Genomic DNA, 15,821 nt, shown 5'->3' with positions numbered 1-15,821 from the left:
CAGAGTCAGGGTAGGGTTTGTGTGCTAAGGACAGTGGGCAACACGAGCTGGACTGTAGACAGGAACGTACAGGGTTTGGGGGGCCATGGCTGGTATGTTCTTCCCTTAAGAATTGCTGGAGACTCATCCATTGTAGATGAGCAGGTAGGTTCCCCTGGGAGACTGAAGAAGATGAATAAGGGGTTGCATGAGTGCAGTGAAGATGTTAGTAGCATAGAGCTCAGCCCACGCAGGAGCTCATGGGGCAGCAGCAGCACAGAGGTGGCACTGGGAGAAAGACCTATCCTGTCCCTGATGATGCAGTGACAATGTTGGCCTGGCTACTAGAGCCCAGGGGGGCTCTCTGGTTTTCTAGTGGGGAAGGATAGTCTCATAAAGAGCATGAGATCCCAGAGAAGAGCAAAAAGCTCTGGCTCCAGAGGGCTAGCTCAAGAATAAGGACACAGCTGGGCCAATAAAAGAGTAGACCATGATCTTTGACACAATGGTGCAGAGGCATTCGAGTGGCAAACTGCCCTGGGGTCCATCGTAGCCCTAGCCTGTTGCTGCTGTCGCCTGCGGGTCTTCTACATCATGGAATAGCACGGATCAACAGGATGGTTCTGCTGTGAGAACCACTGATGGCACCATGAGGCCACCATACTGAAAAGCAAGTATGGGCCTTCTGTGTCCACCCTCTCTTGGCTCTCTGGTTTGTTGCCTCTTCCTGGGCACCCTGACTGGTGTGACCAGTAGCGAAGTCTTCACTGTGTCAAATGCTCCTACACCTGGTACGTGTCAGAGTACCACAGTGACTGGTCAAATTCCACAACAAAGGAAAATGGAGCCCTGCTTGGTAATCTGGAACAGATTCAATTCCCAATGTCAGTCCTGAGTGGCACCTAGTTCTGTCTGGCCTCTGCCCTCTCACATCCTGACTTTTCCCTGCGCCTTCTCCTGCCTCCTGTAATTATCTCCCAGTCACCTCTCAGCTGACTAGGACTCAGGATGCTTGGGTCACTCCTTCCCTCCTCCCCTAATGGCCTCTCCCAAGACAGAGTTCCACCTCTGGCACTGGGTCTCCTAACCTGACCCATCCTGCTTCAGTGTGGGTGAGGCCAGGGGTCCCGATCAGAGCAGTACAGGCCCACCTATGGGGTTAGTTGGGGTCTGGCTTTGGTCACAGTGTGCAGCACTGTACAGCCAGAGAGTAAATGAGTTCATGGCAGCTGCAGTTCCAGCTAGGTCTGCTTACAACCCAGATCCTAAAGCATCTGGACAGGGCACACGTTCAGGCTCCTGGTACCTTCATTTCCTTTATCTCACCTTCACCTTTTCAGTCTTACCTAGGGAAGGTGCCCTGCATTGCACTCACTGCTAGGTGTGGTGGCCAGTGGCAGAGTCTTCACTGTGTCAAACGCTCCCACACTTGGTACTTGTCAGAGTCCCACTGAGTGGTCCAATTCCACAACAAAAGAAAATGGAGTCCTGCTTGATAACCTGCCCAAGTTGCATGCTGTCCAGTACATGGCAATGTATGCTTGGGTTTCCAGTTTGCCAGGTGAAAGCACTTCTGATCCCACACCCTTTGAGAAGGGGGCAGAAATCCATCCGTGTACACTTAATTCCCTGCCGAGAGGAGATGCTAAGACACACCTAACTCCCTCCACGGTTTTCCCCAGGCTGCCATCCCCACCCTAAAAATGACTCTCCACATGGCATTAGACAGACTTAGGGCCAGAGGGCTCTTCTCCCCTTTCGGCTAGGAAAGCCCCCTTGACCCTGTCAGGTCCCTAGCAGTCACCACACAGGCCATACACTTAAACTCCTGCATTTTATTTCTGGAGAAATAAAATAGCCCTACCTAGCCCTGACCCCATCTCCAGAGCTACCGGAAGGTGGAGAAGCTCTGGGTGCTGGTGCAGGAGGCATAGGGCACACCCCGAGAGCGAATCTGCAGGGTGTGGAAGGTGAGGGGTGGGTTGGGGCCTGAGGAACTCGGGTTTAGGGACTCAGTGTGGGGCTCCATCACAGTCACAGGGACTGCATAGGACAGCATCTGGGGCCGGTCGTCATGGCGTCTCACCGTGCCTTTGCCCAGGAGGTGCAGGATGCAGGAGAGGACATCGGTACTACTGCAGGCAGACCCCTTACCAAGGCTGCTGACCAAACCCCTGGGAGGACAAGGGCCCTTCTGCCAAGCTTCCAGCACCTGGTAAGGAGAGAGAAGAGGGAACAATAGGTCAGAGACACCCAGCTTACCCCACCTCTAGCTTGCAATCCAAGCACAAGCTGCCAGGACAGTGAGCTCCAAGGACACCAGGTATACCCCAACCTTACTCCTTATAAACCTACAGGCTCTGTAGTGAACCGGAGGTTTTAAATGTTTACCTACCTCCTGTGGTCTGCCTCCCCACCCCAAAGTTCCCTCACCCACTGCCCATCCCCATCTACCAGACAGACAAGCTGGTCAATGTGTAGCCCCTCATCCCCGTGGGCCTTGAGGATTCGGACGATAAGGCAGTTCAGAAGGTTCCGTCTCTTCTCCAGGTTCCGGCCCTCTTCATCCTCAGCTTTCAGGTAGGTCTGAGGTGGGAGGAGCCACACGTTGCCCCTCCTTGGCCTAGGTTCCTCTCTATCATCTCTAATCTTGAGCACCCCTGAAATAAGCACTGGTCATTCAGTGGGGGGCCCACAGCAAGGCCTGCCCTGGCTCAAGCCCCTCTGCCCTAAGTACATACCTCCTGGGACATCCTTTTGCTCATGAAAGTCCAGCGGGCCTCTTGAAGAGGTAAGAGGCCCAATTGCTTGATTCAGCATGTCCGGAGAGAGCCCTGAGAGCGCCAGCAGACCCTCTACGGAGACCACCTTAGAAAGAGGAGGGAGTACTCAGGGCCTCCCCAAGCGGTGGAGTGAAGAGGGTGGAGGGAAGGACAGGGTTAGGGAAGAAAGGTGAGAGAGACAAGGTAGGAGACAGCAGGGAGGCACAGAGGACTCGGGCACCTTCAGGTCGTTGAGATACAGCAGCAGCCACATCTGCACGGTGGACACATGCAGGGTCTGGTCCCCAAACTGCAGCTCAGCCCTGCCTAGCCATGTCCACTGCAATAGCTGATGTGGGCCCTGCTCCAGGGCAGGGTAGCTCTGACCTGAGAAGGATCAGGGAGAAGGCACACCATTGGTTGGGCTTTGTCCCCCCTATTCTCTGCAGAGCATGCAGCCCAGCATTCATGGACACTGTGGCTCCTGGCCTGAGTGTCTAGAGCTCAGCCTTCTCTGGGCTGCCTCCCAGATAAGCTGCAGGCATCTGGGGGCCCAGTGTATGCCTTGCCCTGCACCAAGAAGGCTCTGATCAGTGCCTTCGAAGAGTTCTCCATATTTTTAGGGAGAAAATGGAAGCACTGGGGCTCTTATCAACTGGAATATCCATGAGAGAGGTCAGTGTCTCCCCCATTAGTCAGATTCCTTGAGGGCAGGTCTGATTCCCTTCCCCTTTCTTTGTCGCTGTCCAGCCCAGGATGAGCCCCCAGTGAAGAGCTTAGATTACAGCGACTGAGCAGGAGCCAGACACCTACCACTAAAGGAGAACTCTTTCTGGTGGCCTCAGGTGCCTCCTGCCTCCATCCTCCCTACCACCCACAAAGAGAGTCCTGGGTCTTATTTTAAGGACAGAAAAGGCAACAGTCTGATGAGCTGGTGCCTGATAGCTCCATGCCCACAACACAAACCTAAGCTCCTGCCCTTTCTTCTCAAATCCACCCCGTCAAGGCTCCCAACCCCAGGGGCCAATCCAACCCCTTTCCCAGTATCCCAGCCTATTCCCAGTCCCCTGTTCCTTCTGCCCAGCTCCTCACTCTTATTGTAGAAGTTGGAGTATCGGTTCAAAGTGCCTCTCAGATAGTAAGGCAGGCAGGTTCTAGGGTTTAGCATGTGGCAGATGGAAGCAGTAGGCCAGCAGCGTGGTGACAAGACTAGCACAGATACTTCTGGCATTGCCCCTTCGTAATACAGGTCCTCGTTCTCCTCCTCCTCTTCCTCTTCCATCACATCTGCTGCCGCTGCCGCGCCAGTTTCCTCACCTTCCTCTTCCTTCTCTCTCTCATGCTCCTTGCCATTGGCCTCATGGCCCACCTAAAGAAGGAAACAGGGTTCTCAAAAGGCAGTGGGCCTCCTCTGGTCTGCTCTATGCCTCTCTTCCTTCCTACGCTCCATTTGTATTAGCATTAGCAAATCCCTTCCCAGGCCCCCACCTGTATTTTCTTCTCTGTGTCCTCCAGCTTCAGGAGTTCCTGATCTAGCCGCTGGAGCTGGTAGACGTGGAACTGGCGCTGCAGCTCCTCAGAGGTGCTCAGGCTCCGCAGCATCTGCTGGGGGAGGCGGTTGGGGAAGCAGGGACCTATCTGCTCCAGCACGGCCCCCTCCAGCCAGCTCGAGCCCAGGCTCAGGAGACGGTCCGCCATGTAGTGCCTGCAGCACACACAGCTCAAGCCTCAGTATGGCACTCAGTATGGCCCGGGCTCCTGCTCCAGGACTCTAGTCTGCCTGGACCCAAGACTCCCAAGGCCCTGCGAGCTGGCCCTGCCCTTGTCATCCTGCCTTCCCCTACCTCCCATTCCCTAGTCCACACTCACTGGTAGTAATGCTCAAAGGTGGTGGCTATCTCCAGACCAGAGAAAATTAGGACGGTTTCCAGGCATCGCTGCAGTTGCGCCAGCATCTCCATCCCCCGGGCCCCACCAATCCGGCTGCCCTGGATCCGCTGGTCGATGTGCCGGGCAAACTGCTCACTCACCTGGGCAGTGGGAAGAGCACAGGGAAACCATAAGCAAGTAAGTGGAAGAGGTGAGTCGAGCAGTGAGGAGGTAGATGTGAACGGCCCCACAGCTTCATAAATTGGTCAACACTTTCGTAAAACTGTTATATAAAATCATTAACAATTGTGCAAATTAACAATATTAACGATTGTGAAAGGTTTTTTTTCACATTGAACGTGTCTAAAAATGAAACTAACAACAATAATTTAATATGAAGAAATAAGTTACATGCACAAAGATGGTCCCATGTGGTACTACAGATAAAAGAGAACTGGAAGCAGTTCAGGCAGCACTTTCTTCACGCTCCCCCCGCACCGTTCTTTGTTTACCAGGGAGCTTGTCCCATTTTAGTTTACCATTTGCTTAACTCTGTGTCTTCCCTAGAAGACTAAACTTTGAGGGGAGGGACTTGATCTATCTTCAGTTCTTATCACAGTGCCTGATACATTTGAAGTGCTTATTAAATATTTATGGGCTGATAGGAATGGGGGAGTAAATTATAGTACATCCATTAGATGGAATTTATGCACCAACAGCGCCACACTCTAACCAACTGAGCCAACTGGCCACCCTGCACAAATAATAAAAGACGAAGATTTTAATGTAACGATCAAAGAAAAAATAAAGCATTTTAGCTACTCATGAGTGAATGACATTAAATCATGCACATGAATAGAAGAAAGTATATCGAGGTATGTTACGGTGGCACGCTGCAGATGACTATTTTTTTCTTTTTTTTTTAATTTTTAATGACATGGTTATATGCCAATACATGTCGCTTGTCGAATGGGAATGGAAGGGTGGGCTGTTTTGAGGAGGTGGGGAAGGGAGAGTTTGTCGGAAGAGACCCAGGGGTTAGGTGAGGGTAGGAGGCTTACATGGGCAGCTTTGAGAAAAGGGAGCTTCAGTAAGGCACCAGCACAGCCGTTTTGCAGCGCCAGCAAAAAGGCTGCCCGTGGCCCAAACAGCTCAGAGCTCGATTTCTGCAGATTATTAAAGTGTTCACAGTAGCGTGGCACAAAGTCATCATCCCGCCAGTGTGATGTCAAAAAACTGTTCACCTGAGGAGAAGGGGCAGCAGCGTGAAGAGGCAATCCAACACACCACCATTACAGTTCCCTTACCTCCCGGCACCTGTCCCGCCCACCTGCTCCTCCACCGCTGACTGCCAACAACGGGTCAGGTTTCTCATGATGCTGCTGGGAAGCCCCCGGGTAGCCAGGGAGCTCCAGTCGTGGCTTCTGTTTCTGCCCTCTATGGAGACAGGGAGGGGCAGAGGCAAAGTGGGAGCAGCCTCTCAGTTCCTGGGTCCCCATTCAAGGGTGAGCCCTAGGGCCTTTCCTGATGTGCTGCCACCCAAAATGATGCTCTTGGGTGGGGCTGACACAGACTGGAAGATGAATAGGCTGAGCATGTAGGAAGCAGAAGGGTGAGAAGGGACGGAAGCCTGTAGTATGGGAGTGAGGGTGCACAGGCAATGCCCCTAACCTGAGCTCCCCGCTGAATCCATGGTACTCACTGGGCCGAGGTGTGGTCCCCACAGCAGGGGGTGCCTCACAGGGCTCCACGTGCACCAGCAGGTGGGTGAGGCGGCGCACCCTCGAGGAGAAAGCTGCAGCGCGGCTCTGGGGGTTGTGGGCAGCCTCCCGACACTCCAGGTACTGGTCCAGCAGCCAGCCCAGGGGGCTGATGCCGTCCTCGTCTAGAGGTTGGGAAAAACAAGCCAAGGCAGGGCATGTCTCCAGGGCAGTGGAAGAGGCTGGCTTGACGGGAGCATGGAGAAAGAGCAGTTAGACAGAATGATCCAGGGAGGGGAGGTAGCGAGGCTCCACCTGACCTTACGGTGTCACCTGGCACCTGAGAGACATGGGAAAGGAGGTGGCCCCTGTGTTGTGAGAAGACTAAGGTTCCAAACAAACACAAATACCAAAAGGGCCAAGAGTATAACCAAGCAGGTGGCTTCAGGGTAGAGCAAAAAGAGGCTGGTTAGTGGGGGCTAACAACGGGATGGTAAAGGGGGCCAGGGGTTGGGATGGTTACCGGGGGAGGTGATGTTCTGCACCAGGGGGCTGACCAGGGCCTCCCAGCAGGTCTTGCCCAGTGCTTGGGCAGCTTCGTTGTCAGGGAGAAAGTGATCAGCAAAATTCTGCTCCTGGCGCAGAGCCCCGTTGAGTCTGGGGAAAAGTATGGGTGAGGAAGGTGCCAGGGGCTGGAGGCTTAAGTTCCCTCAGTGTCCACCCAGACTAAGATTGTCAGCTACTCCCCAGCAACCAGACCAAATCTCCTCGGTTTTGATAACTCCCCTATGTTAACTAGCAGATCCCATTTCCAACCCACCTGAGAAATCTCTTTATTCTTTCCTTCCTTTCCCAAACACTCCAGCCACTCCACAAGCATGTTCACTCTCCATCTTACGCCCTCCACAGAAGCCACCCAGTGGCTGCCTTTAATACTTACGCACATAGGCACACACACACATGCTTGCACACACCTAGAACTCAGGTGCAGGAGGCTCCTACGGTCCTCGGCTATGTCCTGGCTCCAGGCCTGAGCCCGAACCATGTAGAAGAGGCGTGTGTGACGACACAGTTGCTCCCGGAACACTGGCCAGAAAGTGGGCTTGGGGCCCAGGACCTCCAACCCCCGAATGCGTGTGTCAATACCGCCCTGCAATGCACACAGGCCTGTTTTCGCCTAGTTCGCATTCTCCTCAGAATGATCTGGGGTCAGCCACACCCTCATTCTTTACTCCTGGAGCTGCCCACGACCCAGGCCAGAGCTCTGGCCCAAGATCTGCAACAGTTACAGGACCTGGAGCCCCATGTCCAGGAGCCTGCTCTACCTGCTGGCAGCGCTTTATGCGGATCTGGATGACGGGCCAGAAGCGGTTCAGGTTCTCCAGGAGGATCACCCGGCTGGCAGAGGGCATCACGTTGACCTGGTAAAGAGCAGAGAAGGCTGTTACCTCCACAACTGTAGATAAGAGTGCTGGGAGCCCCAAAGCTGCTCTTGGCCCATCACTGTGTCCCTTTCTTCCCCAGCTCTGGGGTGTGTGGGGTCCTGATGGTCAGGTCTTAATGCCACCCTCTCTCTTTAGGGCCTGATGCCAACATCTAGGCACAGGGATAAAGGACTCTACTTTCTATGGGGTGCAAGACAGGGAGAAATTCAGGAGTTTAGGAGTCTGGGCAGAAGGGTGGATCCTTTGAGTAGTGGTCTAGTGGCACAGGGGTCCCTACCGAGTTGAGTTCTGTATTAAGAGAGCTGGTGCTGTCGCCCCCGAACACCACCACCCTGGCCGGCATGTAGCTCGAGTCTTCACCAGCCACCAGCAGAGTCAGCTGCCTGGGAGCAGGGAAGAGGAGCCAATTGGAACCAGAACCAGTCATGTCTTTGTAGATAAGAGCCAAGGAGACCCTCTGGTTATGTTCAGGAGGAAGGCGCTTCGACCAGACAAACACAGAGAAGTCAAGAGGAAGTGTAGGTGTATGGCTAAGCATATGCATGAAGCATGTTACCTGATGAGGACACCCTGGTGCATGTGTAAGGTGATGTAGTGGGAGCCAGTGCTGCCATTGGACTCCCAGTAGGTCTTGGGGTTGCGGTCCGTCAGCTTGCTGGCCCGGTGCGGGTTGGAGGACACTTCCACCTTCTCCCAGCACTTGTCCTCCTTCACTTCCACACTGGAGCCTGGGGGCAAGTGGGAAGGGGTGGCAGTCACAGCCTGATTAGTATGGAGGGAAGACAGATGTAGTTGTGGGTACATGGAGTAATGTGGGGACAGGCACGAACCCTGGCACAGATATCTGAGAAACACATCAAAGAAGGGGATGTTGATGGGTTGGTGGGTTCTTCTGTGGTCTTCGATCTGACCCAGCACCATCTGCAGCCGGAACATCAGAGAAGAGGCGTGAGGAGGAGGAAGGAACACAGGGAAGCATGTTTGGAGAAAGATTCAGCAGCAATGGGACTTCCTCCATAACACTAGCAGAGCAGGACCAGATGATGTAGGAGAGTGGAGAACAAATGACCCCAGGTTCACTAGACTCACCTGCCTTTCTCAACTTCAGAAACACACCCGCTTCCCCTCCACTCCTTGGCTTTCATATTCTTACCCAGCCGTGAACTCACAACTTTCCTTTGCCATTCCTCCTGACCTGGATGCAGCCTCCCAGGATGTTAGTGGTGAGTTTTCGGTAGAGGTGGGCATGCTTCTCGCACTTGAACACCATGTCCCGCAGTTCTTGAGCCAGCTCCAGCTCTCCCAGGTGCTTTTCCAGGGCCCTGGAGATGGCGTCTCGGGCTCCCAGTTGATTCAGCACCACAGCATAGTCCCTGCTCACTGAGGCCAGGTGGTACAGGAAGAAGATCAGTTCCTGGAGCACCTGAGATGGGGGCAGGGAGAGGTAAGTAAAGGGGACAAGGCACGGGCCACAAAGGCATCTCCAGGAGTATTTACTACACACCTACGGTGTGCTGGGTCCTGGGACGACTGCACTGAACAAGACATAGTGAGGAAGTAAAAAGACAGGGATAGGGGAGACACACGAGGGCTGGGTGGAGTTAGAGAACGAAAGACAATCTGAATTGAAAAAGCCAAGAGATGCCCTGCCCCACCCCTACCCCCTCCAGGATTCTCGATTACAAATAATGTTGGCAATAGGTGCAGAGAGCATCCCAGCTTGTTTCTTTTCAGGCCCTGCTGTCCCAAGAACCAGCTGTGAGGCTGCATTCTGAGATCCTCAGTCCCTAAGCACAGACACCTGTCAGTGGGAAGAGGGCTGAGTGGGACTGGATGTGTGTATCTGGGTAACAACCAAAGGTGTATACTATAGACACGCACTGCCACTAGTTCTCTGTCCCCTTCCCAAGCCTTCCGTGCCCAGGATGTCTCTGTGGCAGGGGACTCTGGGATGTGATGGTCCCCTCTGCCTCCTTCACCCCCTTTCCCCCCACAGGCCAAGCCAAACAGGAGGCTCTTAATGCAATATGGAGATAACCTTTTGTGTAAAAAGATGGCAAATAAGATCACATGTTTGGGTTTGTTTATATTCACATAAGGAAACACAAGGAGGATACATAAATACAGTGGTTACCAGTATGGGGCATGTGGGGCACTGGGAGAATCGGGATTCCACTGGGAGTGACAGTTCTCAGTGTACACCTTGTTATATCGTTTTGATTTGTGAAGTGTGAATGTACTACCTATTTAAAAAAGTAAAATCCAATTTAAAAAACAAAACCCAAACCATGAGCACCAAGGCTCCATCGTGCCCTTCAGAGCCCCACCCAGGAGGTCTGCCTCATCAGAGGCTGCCTTATGTCCTCCTCAGCATCTCCCCAGAGCAGGGCAAGGGTACCTCTCGGTCAGTGTCTGGGGACTGCAGGCAGGCCATACAGGCATCCATGGCCTCGTGCCAGGGCAGCAGCAGCGCCTCGGGGAAGTCCACCAGCCGCATCAAGATTCTGGAGAGCAGGGAGCGGGAGGAGAGATGTGCAGCCAACCTCGAAGACTCTTTTGCCCAACTACGCCTCTCACCATCCCCTCACCTCAGAGCAGCAAGGTGTAAGGCCTTGTTGGCCACTGGAGTGTCCAGGCTCCTCATCAGCGTGAGGAAGGGCTGGGGCTGCCGCTGCAGCAGCAGCAGGAGCGGCTTGACCTCATTCTCCTGGGTCCCCTCTGAGCTGAGGGCTTGCTCCAGATCCAGGATGATTTTCCCAGCTGGCCCACAGCCCTCCACCAGACGATGCAAGGGAGTGTTGGGGCACTGAATCAGGGGTTCTTTTGCTACAAGATGGGGGAAATCATAAGGGCTGGTCATTGTTAATGATGTGAAAGATCAGAAAAGGGCAGATTCCTAACTCTCAATCTAGTTTGCTAATTTCTCCTAAAAATGTTTTTGGTTTCTTTTGCCCCACTAAAAGTGAGGTTTGGGGATCTCGTAGCATTTTTTAATGTATTTATAAGACAGCTTTATGACAAATTTTATGTACTTAAAATTGCAAAGGATATTCCTGTCTACCAGCAGAGCATTTCCCTAGATCTAAAAGCATGCGATAATTTGTTTTTCTGAACAATAGAAAAAATTAAATATGGGAGGCGGGTGCTTTTAAAGGCTTCAGATCTCTTGCAATTTTCTAACTTTACTCCCTCCTTCGTTCTTTGGAGGGAGTACAATGTCTGCTTCTCCAATTCCTTGCTTATCTCTAAGTTTCAGTTTATTCTTAAAGTGCCGTATCTTCCAGACAGGACTGCACAAAAATCATCACAGACATCTCTCCTGGGCTTGTGCCCTCCTAGAGCCCAGCCTGCAGAGCTGCTGTGTCTGTCTGGCACCCCACCTTCCACTCTGGATGCACCTGCTGATTCCTGAGGCTGGGCCTGGGCTTCCGGCAGGGATGGGTAAGCCAGCTGCCCTGCCAGGGCCTGAGGCCCATATTTTCTGTAGACACGACAGTTGCGCAGGTCCCTGAGAGCACTGTCATCGAGTCGCTGTGGCAGAGCCAGCAGCAGGTCCTGGGCCAATTCCATGGGCACGGCCAGCTCAGCCAGGATCTCGTCATCCAGAATCTGTCATGGGGAGAAGTTCTCACTGCAGGTAGCCCTGCCAGCACAGAGGCTCCAGGGGCACTTGGTAGTGGTGCAGGTTTCTGCATATACCTTCTCCATCCTGAACCTCTCACGGCTGCCAACTAACTCCTCCCAAACAGCTCACCAATGCCTCTGAACATTCTAGACCCCCGCCCCTGCAGCCCGTTATGCTATCAACCTCCACTTCCCATCCCGAGCCTTCCAAATGTTCTGTCACAGTGCAGTCCACCCCTTGCAGTGGAACCCTCCAACTTCCGTATGTCCTGGGCCAGCTCTACCTCCCCATCCAGGTTCTCCTGGAGGATCTGGAGAACCTCTTGATGGTCAGGTCCATCCAGCTTCTTGATGAAGAAGAGGAGCTCCCACCACTCGGCCTGGGTCAGGTGTTCACTCTCCTCAGTGTCTTCATCCTCAGGCAGCACATAGGGCACAGCGTAGAGCTCTGTCATGGGCTTCCATCGCCAGGAGGGCAGAGCTATGGAAATGGGTTGTAGGGCACAGAGATGTCACTACCCACCCAGCCATACCACTGCTCCTGTGCTCAAAACTGACGCTTGTTTCCTCTCTGGGCTCACCTATACCCTGCGCTCCACTGACCACTGCACCCTGGTACTCATCAGCCTCAACCACATCCTCAGTGTCTTCCTCAAAGCCCAGAATCTCCAGCATGTGCCAGTGTACCCAATAAGTGCGGCCCGTTGATTCCCACAGCACCTGGAAGACATGGGGGAAAAGAAAGAGAAGTGGGGTAGAGGGTTTACTTAATGACTGTCTGTGGCCCGATGATGAGGACGTATGGTCCTCAAATGACTACCTGGCCAGGTTTGAAAAAACCTCCAAATAGCAAAACACTGGCATATGGAGAACAAGAACACACACAATATGCCTTCTCCTACTGGGACTGGGCTCTGCCTCTTCCTCTCATCTATCCCTGACGGCTTATGCACCTACACATCCTCCTGGCCTTAACTACCCTGTCTCCCTGACCCCGACCTTTGGGAAAGTTTTGTTATATCAGTTTCTTTCCGGGAGAGTCTTCCTGACCTCATAGCCTTCTAAACCCAGATTTTTCTCAGCCTACCAAACGGCCCCACTTACAATTGCTGACCTCCTTTTAAACCATTTCAATTCCCTTTGGGTGACCTGCCAGAGTTCCCTGCATGGAAGCCCTAGCTTAGCCCTACCCAGAAAGATCCCCAACAGCCCTTCTCCCTGGCAGTTAGTGCTGAGAGTATGAAGTGTGTGCTCTGGGCTTGGAACACACATCTATTATTTAAAAGCCCCCACGAAAGCCCCAAAATAAATCTTTTAAAAAACCCTCAAAATTTTATAAAAGATCCCTGTCCACCACCATGCACTTACTCACCTGCACAGGGGGCACGCCACTGTTGCTCTGCCGGAACTCGCCCTCGTCCCCAGCACTGATCTCCTCGAAATCATCCAGCATCCGTACTCGCATTCCTGGCTGTAGCGTATCCCGCACATACAAAGCATAGGTATTGCCACTTGCGAACTCAGGGCGCGGGCGAAACCGCCTTGACCTCCTGAGAGAGGGTCGGGCCTGGGTGGGTGGCAGCCCTGGACCTGCTTCTGCCAGCTGGGGCTGGAAGATGGAACAGGAAGACCTAGCCGAGGGCCCCTGTCTGCTCGAGGCCCAGTCCCAGCGCATGGCCTGCACCAGCTCTGAGATCAGGGTACCCACAGCCATGCTGAACTCCAGCTCTAGCCGACCCCTTTCTCCACTCGACTCCTCAGGAGCAGAGCTGTTTTGGGCTCCTAGTTCTGCAGCACTGTCATTCAGCTGATCCAGGAGGGAGGTGACATGCAAATAGCGCTTCACCAGGGAGAAGAGCAGCCTTCCTGGGACCTGTAGGACACATCTGGGTGTTGTCCACCTTGTCCCAGCTTTAGCCCCGTTCTCCACACTGTTCTCTATGAACAGGTGGAAAGGTCTGGTCTCTAGATCTTCACAGCCCCACTCCCAAGGCCCCCAACAGAATACCTGTGGCAGCTGAATGCCCTCAAAAGACATGGGGTGTTCAGAGAGCGTGGCCTGTGCAAACAGAGCCAACAGAGCACAGCGGCTGTCAAAATCCAGGTGTTTCTCAATGGCCTCTTGCTGGCTCAGTGACAGAAGGATCTGGGTCCGGGTCCCTGTAACCCAGACTCCAATCAGTAACTGCTCCCTCACCTCACCCTTCTCAGGCATCTCTCCTAGACCCCCTACTCTCTCAGTCCCATCATTTGGCCACTATGTACTAGGAATGACATGATTTGCTTTGAAAGCCAAAACTTACTATGTTTTTCATATATGTGTATATATACATATATATGTGTATATATATTTATACCCTGCAATAGTCTAAAATCTAAACTCTTCCTTTGTGTAGAAAGCCAATTAATGAGATTCTTGGGGAGTCTTTCTGCAGAGGTGCCCACACATACCTTCCCACCTCCTTTTCTTCCAACTCTAAAAGCGCAACAGTCATTTACATACTGATGAGGTCAGAGACTCCTGTTGCAGCATCCTATGAGACCCTAAGCAAACCCAGCCCCTCTCTTGCTTCCCCTTCCTTTCCACACTGCTCCTCACCAGCATCATGGGAGGCCAAGGCTTGTATCATCCGGCCTGCGCTCCATCGAATCTGATAATCGGGACTACTCAACATGTGCATGAGCAAATCCAGGACCCTTGGGTCTTTGAAGACCCCAGTTAGGGGCTCAATGCTGGCGTAGGCACTAAGCACATGGACAGTGTGAAGCAGAGGAGCAGGAGGAGTGGTGCCCACACACTCCTCCAGCTGCCGAAGGGCCCTCTGAATCAGGGACTTCACATCGGTTTCCATCTCCCCCAGCACGGACTTGTCCAGGGCCCCAGCCTCTCCTGCAGTCTCCTGGGAAGGCCCGATAACTTGGCCATCCTCGCCCAGCATTTTGTGGCAGTTGGCATAGATCTCGTCATTGGACATCCACAGCAGGATGTGCTCAGCCTTGCAGTCCACTTGGCTAGAGCTCCCTTCCCCATCCTCCCCACGCCTCAGGATGAGCCAGCGGATCTGGTACTCAGGATGCCCATCGTGGCCCACCCGCTGGCGGATCAGCTCATCAGGATAGGCATGTAAGCCAGGCCCCAGGGGCACTCTGAATTCCCTGTAGCGTAGTTCCCCCACCATCCTGGCACCTAGGACACACAAGGAAGAGAACAGGCAAGCTAAAGTGAGAAGGGAGATCAGAAAATCAAGGACATCCAGGAGTGGAGAAGCAAATGTGGCACCAGGTGTTGGGTTGGATGGGGTAAAGTGGGGCCCAGGAGTTGGCTGCTGTAAGGTTGGGTGGGGCCAAGCCTAAGCAAAGGAACATTGAGATGTTTGTTCTGAGAGAACACAAAATCTGGGGGCTAAAAGGAGGGTCTAAGACCCTGAAGCCTGGAATGGATTGTTTTAGAGCAGTGGGAAGAGGACAATGGGGGCAAGGCAGCCTTGGAGTTAAAAGCGAATCTCAAGGACCTAGAACAGGCGCAGCAGCCCTGAGAAGGGAGTTAAAACGGGGTGTGTTACGGGGTTCCTGGAGAGTGACACCCGAGCGTGCGTGGGAAGGGATGCTACCTCCAATGCTTGAAGCACAGGAGTGTGAGTCGCAGAGGCAAGAGACCCAGAGAACTGGTGGAGGGAGGGTTCAAGCAGGGGCGCTGGGAGGAGGGGCTGGTGGGCTGCCGGCGCTGATGACTGGAGGCCCTGGAGCAGCATGGCCCATGGCGGATATGCGAGGCCCGAGAAAAGGTTTGCAAGAGACCCGGTGGGTGAGGGGCGCGAGGCTTGGTGGACCAGGGTTTTAGACTTAAGAAGCAGAGGGACGCGCGGCAAGAAAGGGGTGGTGGGTGGCTGGGTCGGATAGATGAGAATCCCGAAGCACTGTGGAATGAGGGGACGCGAGGTTGGGTTCCGAGCGCGGCTTGGTGGGATGGTGGGCAGAGGAAAACCCAGGGTAGGGGCAGGGGGCCGCGGTGGGGCTCTGGCCACCTCAGAAGTCGATGGGGGTCCTGGCGCGAGGCCTGTCCTTCGCTGAGATAGGGACGCGGCGCAGACGATGGCGGCGACGCTGGCGAAGATTTGGGCCCCGCCTGGGCCCCCGAAGGGGGTCGAGGCGAAGAGGCGGGAGGGGGCGTGCCTCTGCAGGACGGGCTGGCGGGCAGGGGGCGTGGCGCATTGGGACCTAGCGCACTGGGGCCCGGCCACTGTCACCGCCAGCGAGCACAGGTTGCGGCTGCTGGGGCAGGGCAGGGCGGGGCTGGTGCCATCCCAAGGCGCCACTCGTCTAGCTTTAGGGGCTCCGCCGCCCGCCCAAACTTGCGGCTCATTTCCGCCAGCCCCAGCGGAAAGCTTGGGGCCTGGAGAGAGCGCCGGGGCGGAGTCGCGGATGCCACCTCGGCGACGCGC

The 15,821-nt window shown here is 54.1% G+C and overlaps 1 protein-coding gene across 1 annotated transcript; it reads right to left on the bottom strand.

The window, feature by feature from the left end:
• Nucleotides 1-1,794: 1,794 nt before the first annotated feature.
• On the bottom strand, nt 1,795-15,689 carry CUL7 (cullin 7). Its single transcript, XM_039854492.1, has 26 exons — nt 15,405-15,689; nt 13,979-14,566; nt 13,388-13,539; nt 12,752-13,252; nt 11,961-12,099; nt 11,664-11,860; nt 11,154-11,364; nt 10,344-10,581; nt 10,154-10,259; nt 8,951-9,178; nt 8,586-8,676; nt 8,312-8,483; nt 8,033-8,138; nt 7,636-7,731; nt 7,285-7,460; nt 6,834-6,967; nt 6,313-6,495; nt 5,941-6,047; nt 5,672-5,854; nt 4,611-4,771; nt 4,230-4,446; nt 3,834-4,110; nt 2,983-3,128; nt 2,721-2,847; nt 2,434-2,639; nt 1,795-2,191 (listed from the first exon to the last, which is right to left on the bottom strand). The coding sequence occupies exons 2-26, from the start codon at nt 14,556-14,558 to the stop codon at nt 1,868-1,870; spliced, it is 5,058 nt and encodes a 1,685-aa protein (XP_039710426.1). The 5' UTR covers nt 14,559-14,566; nt 15,405-15,689; the 3' UTR covers nt 1,795-1,867.
• Between the last annotated feature and the right edge of the window lie 132 nt (nt 15,690-15,821).

The sequence above is a fragment of the Pteropus medius genome, unplaced genomic scaffold, assembly GCF_902729225.1.
Source record: "Pteropus medius unplaced genomic scaffold, Ma_sr-lr_union100, whole genome shotgun sequence".
Taxonomy (NCBI): Eukaryota; Metazoa; Chordata; class Mammalia; order Chiroptera; family Pteropodidae; genus Pteropus; species Pteropus medius.
This window is presented reverse-complemented; position numbering and strand designations above follow the sequence as displayed.

What these genes read in the sequence shown, in the direction of transcription:
- CUL7 (XM_039854492.1), bottom strand. Translation starts at nt 14,558, where the DNA reads ATGGTGGGGGAACTACGCTACAGGGAATTCAGAGTGCCCCTGGGGCCT. An exon ending in TTACACCTTGCTGCTCTGAG is followed by an intron (nt 10,260 to 10,343) that starts GTGAGGGGATGG and finishes CCTGCTCTCCAG; the next exon opens with AATCTTGATGCGGCTGGTGG. An exon ending in ACCTTTGAGCATTACTACCA is followed by an intron (nt 4,447 to 4,610) that starts GTGAGTGTGGAC and finishes TGTGTGCTGCAG; the next exon opens with GCACTACATGGCGGACCGTC.